General features: G+C 33.5%; 1 protein-coding gene across 1 annotated transcript; it reads right to left on the bottom strand.

Moving 5' to 3' along the window:
- Positions 1-313: 313 nt before the first annotated feature.
- Positions 314-1510, bottom strand: LOC106106996 (peptidyl-tRNA hydrolase ICT1, mitochondrial). Its single transcript, XM_013287661.1, has 4 exons — positions 1249-1510; positions 1068-1169; positions 827-910; positions 314-586 (listed from the first exon to the last, which is right to left on the bottom strand). The coding sequence occupies exons 1-4, from the start codon at positions 1402-1404 to the stop codon at positions 329-331; spliced, it is 600 nt and encodes a 199-aa protein (XP_013143115.1). The 5' UTR covers positions 1405-1510; the 3' UTR covers positions 314-328.
- Between the last annotated feature and the right edge of the window lie 3940 nt (positions 1511-5450).

The following is a 5450-nucleotide window of genomic DNA, read 5'->3' as shown; positions in this document are numbered from 1 at the left end:
AAAATAAGGAACATGAATTCTTACGGCACAATCCAATGTGTAACTAATAATTAAACCTTTCCAAGCAAAAGGCAGTATACATTTGATGTAAATAGTTTTGATTATAGTTATTGTCATATTAATATAGTAAATGTAATATAGTAAGTTTGGTTGGATGTGTACATGTTTGTTACTACACACCTCTGAAATGGCTTAGCAGGTCTTGATAAAATTTGATTCAGATGTAGAATATTCTCTACAAGAACACATGCATACTTTTTTTCAATTTCTCACAAACAATGCAGTGGGTAAAAGTACTACATAAATGTCAAAAGATACTGTTACGAAATTAACAATAGTTTGTTGCACTTTTTAGATAAATTTTCTTAATACCACAATAATCATTTAGAATGTCTAATATAATCTGTATGTCGGACCTCTGTCGGATCCTCTCCTGTGTCTCTGGAGCGGGCTCTCGCTGTGTGACAGCAGCAGTGCGGATCATGCTGCGCAGCTTCTGCAAGCAGTCTGCCAGGTTCAGCTGCTGCGAGCGGGTCGTGTCTGACCGGATGATCAGGTAACCTTCCTTAGATAGCTTCTTACCATGCTAGTGTAAATTGAAAATTCTTGTTAAATGAATGAATTTCACTGTTAAATTTTTCAAATAACCTAGAATCTGGATATGTAAGATTCCAAGGGACTGTGACATTTTTTATGTTTATAAAGATTTCTAGGTTTTAGACATATTGAAACAGTCATTGCAACTTATAGGAACTAACTATAGATGTTCCTTGCTTATTAAATTCTCATTTATCAAGGTTCTACTTTCAAAATAACCAAAACATACCAATTCAAGTAACTTCTCCTTGATGTCAGGATGCAACCAATCTGCCTCACTTAATTTGAATCTGAGATCTACTTTTGTGTGCACCTGGAATAAAAAAAAACTTGTTTAAATATAAGTAAAGAACCATTTGTACATTTTTACCCTAAATTAATTTCTTGATTCATTACACTTATCGTGAGAGATTGGATTCACAAAGAGAATGTAAAAAAATCCAGTATAAAACAATGTACATGTAGATTACCTTATTAACATTTTGCCCCCCTGGACCTGAGCTAGCACTGTATGTTATATCCAACTTCTCCATTGGAATAAAGCCTGAGAATTTCTCCTTGGGGTCTGGTGTCTGAAAATGGATGTGAACACTATGTAAATCTCTTTTCTGGCTACGTTTTATCATGAATAAAATAATAACAAGTACTTACGAATGACGGTGTGGTTAATTTTAATGAACTATTTGCATATAAAGTTTCTAAAGAAATTGCACTTTTATATGCTATCGTTCGTTTTGTTAAGGTTGAATAAAAGGCGGTTGAAGCCATTTTGGTGAGGCAAGTAAGTCGAAAAGGCATTAGGGACATATTTATTTATTATTCTGCGAATACTAAATGATGGAAAAATAAATTTTACTGCATAATTATTGAATCACCATTCGCCTCATAAACATAACCTCATATTTCCAATTCCAAGTCACAAAAGTGACATTGACAGTTATTGACGTTTGACAATTGTTTGACATATGTAGGTTAGTTTATAGATTAAAAAAGTTTAATCATAACAGTTCGTGTTGCCAGTTTTTTTTTTTCAAGGAATAGGAAAAAGTTAGTGCGTTAAAAATATTGACAATATCACTGTTTAATAATGATGCTTGTTTGAATAATCAACAAATACAATAATTTTAATGCCATGCCAAAGTGCCGACTCCAATAATAGTTCCATAGGTATTCGGTAACTAGGACAGATTTTTATAATCCTGGTTATCCTATACATTGAGTACTAAACACGAATGTATAAAACACTTATTGTGTGTTTTTATACCGTCAGACTATTAATACTTAAGAAAGACATATTGCTTCAACTTATTTTAAACTGTTATAAATTAAAATAATGTCATGATTCCAATAACTTTATGTTAATAACTGTTGCATGTACGGTGTTATTTATAATATACTGTGTCTAATAAAATAACCATTTTAAAGCACTTGAGTAGAAAAAAAACATAAATGTGCGCACAATTCACGCTCCAGATAATTTAATTAGGATCCCGTTCCGCTCACCGACGCCCTCTCGCGTTTCTACAAGACTTTAGAAATTAATTAATCTGCATTTTGTGGTTTATTTAGTAAACCACAATTTTTAACCATGAAACTTTAATAAAAGAATATTGAAAGCTGATTATTAATTTATAAATAATACCGATGTACACTTTTCAGGCTCAAATATCAATTTTAGCCAAAGTGGTCCAAGTTAACTTTTATCTCCCATATTTCCTTTCATCAGGATACAACAGCTTTTGTAAATAAATTGAAGCCGAGTAGCATCCATAGATGTTTGCAGCTCCATCCAGAATTTAAAGGTAGCTGACCTAATTGTTAATGTGCGCCAACCTACATAAGAGTCGAAACCTTCGGCAAAAGGCTTAAAATAAACTGACGATGATAATTTATATGAATGTTACTGCATATCCTATATTAAAGTATTAGCGCAAGCATGAAATAACTGTGCATAATTGTCACAAATCAGTATAATTTCCGAGACGGTGCGATATGATGACAGCGGCGCGGGTGATACCGCGTGACAGTTTCGCGCGCCGCACATTCCCGCCGCCCAGCCGCCATGTCGGCCGACAATCGCTGCTCCAATCAATCTTTATTCATTATCTACACACAATAAAGAATGCATTAAATATTCTGCAGTGAACGCACTTTGTTGTGGTCGTATTGAGTTTCTCCGCACGTAATTTAAGGTCGCTTCTGATGCTACTTCATTTACGTTTATAATCTGTACTGTTTACCGCATTCTGTCTTCATCATCATCGTTCTAAATGTGAATTTGTTACCATATAAAAGAGTATCCTTGTACCGCTCAAGCATAGGGACGAAGTTTATTGTCATGCAATCGCTGCGATGATTTAAAATCGAGCTTCATGTAACAGTATCGCATAAATCATTGTTAAATTGTGGTACAAATGCTCCGTGACCCAATCTGATTGATTGTTAAAGGCTGAGTTACGACACAATGTCAGGTCGTGTTTATTGGCGCATGACATGTGGGTCGCTCGGTCACAATATGACATGTCAGCTTGACAGCTTCCGCTTTACATACTCAGATACGTTTTAAGAAAACGATGTACCAATTTATCCCTCATTACAGTCACAGTTGGAACTGAAATCTAAATGTCATGAGCTGTGATGTCAAGTACTACTATTCTTTTCATTATTAGATTAAATAAAAAGTAATCTATTTTAAAATGTGTTTAATTAATACGATTTGACGTTACACTGTGCAGAGGCGCGGGCCGGCGCGTGCGCACAGCTTTCATCAATTATGATAATGCTCGTCTGCGCCGCGCCGCTTTCCGAATTCCGTGAGAATTAACGAACCTTAGCGCTTCACGTATTTTAACTGGATCACAGTAATCTCATTGAAGATTATCATCAAAATAACCGTAGAAGTGATAGCTTGCAGCCAGATCGTAATTTATGTTTAAACAGCTTTTACCCAAATTATAGGTGTATTATTACAATGCACTGCAACTACATATTCTATTTCGTGGAACATATTCTGAAGTCTGAAGAACTATTTCGCTTCTTTACAAGATTTACACATTTGTTGGACCGTACAATAAATTTCTTGAATTATTTAAAAAAGCAAACGCATTTGTTTTCTGTAAGTACTTATTTATTTTTCATTTAGATACGAAATCTATTCGCAATCTTGATTTAATCTTTTATATAATCTGTACACTTTTGAATGTAACTAATTTATTAAAATTATTACTGTAGTTGAGTACTGTTTTACATATCCGAATAAAAATAACGAATATAAGAAAACCGTTGTAAGCACATAATGGAACGGCTTTTATGCTTCCAATAAAATTTGCGTTTTGAACATAGAGAGAGCTGCACCGCTAACTTAACACATTTCTAAGTGAAAACTTAAAGCGATGGCGATAAAATTAAATAGCTCGTAACAAAATTCGCAGCTCTCTTTTCACGCTCTTTTTAACTAACATTTTACATCGAAATGTTATAAATCTTTATTTTATGGATATGTATATTACCTTCAAGTAAAAGCTTTAACATGATTCATTACTTTGAAGTCGTTCTAAGTTCAAACCGTGACAGAACATAATAGACCTATAGTTGTTTATCGATTTTGTTTCTAAGAGAAGGGAGTAAACCGGCGGCGGGAACACCAAATTGTACAACGACGACCATAGACCGCAAAGCCAGAGTAACTATAGATGCGTTCACGTGTTTTGTAAAGTATTTTTATATCCTGAAACAAATGAAATAACAATTAAAAAGGTATCATACGCAGTAAATATTTTTAAAGTAATGGACTGGTCCCCAGTGGACAGCTTAGCGTAATGTTGTTGAGTTAGACGCTTTCAAGTTAATTAAAATTAAAAAGAATGTGTTTATGGTAATATTTCACGTCAGCGCGTTCATTTCTAAACGCAGAATGCATCTAATATTTTATTCTATCTAGATTGTTACGATATTCATCTGACGCATTATAATTAGTGAAATTTACTAGCAATAATTAGTTTTGCTAATTTTTACCGTCATTCAGTAGTTTCTCTTATTTATTTAAATTGCGATGAATTAAAAATACGGACGGTAAATATTATTCCCTCCACTATAATCCTCTATCATCGAGACTTATCTATTTTAAACTCTGCAGCAATGTTTAACACACTGTTTATAAGCGGTACAAACTTAGCTTGAATGTTACCAGTTAAACAGATCAGTCGGTTCTTACAACAGAGTACTTAATGTTAACTGTTCATTAGATTACCCTGGATTCCATGATGCTTAACGATAATTCCTCGCCACAGGGTTGACAAACATCGACTTTTATTTCTGACGGTTTGTACATGTTAAGATACACCAACTATAACAATAAGGATAGAACAACATGCCTAAAGCTATAAGAAAGTAAAACATCATCAGACTTACAATACCGTGTACAATGCAAAATATAAATCAAGAAAACTTTGTGAGCTGAATATTTCAGAGTTTGGACAACCCTCGCAATGTACAGAAACGTTGAAAAACAATGCTACGAACTAAGTTACATTTTTAATTATGTATGCAAGTGTTTGATAATTTGTGTAGAATTTATTTAATTTTCCATTATTATTGAATACAAAATATCATAATCTCACAAACAACCTACTATCTAACGCTAGGTAAAGTAAGTAATATAAGTTAGCGCAAATAGCAATGTCAGTCATAGCGTTAAATTGTAATGCATCACTGACGGAGTATTGACCTACAGTAACTGTTAATTGCTTAATTAAGTTACTGGTGCTTGAATTAAAATTTTATCACACAACATAAATCACAAGTGAACGAAGATGAACTTGTTTTGAACTTTCACAGGGAAAAATAACTTAGCA

The sequence above is a fragment of the Papilio polytes genome, unplaced genomic scaffold (assembly GCF_000836215.1).
Source record: "Papilio polytes unplaced genomic scaffold, Ppol_1.0 DF822067.1, whole genome shotgun sequence".
NCBI lineage: Eukaryota > Metazoa > Arthropoda > Insecta > Lepidoptera > Papilionidae > Papilio > Papilio polytes.
This window is presented reverse-complemented; position numbering and strand designations above follow the sequence as displayed.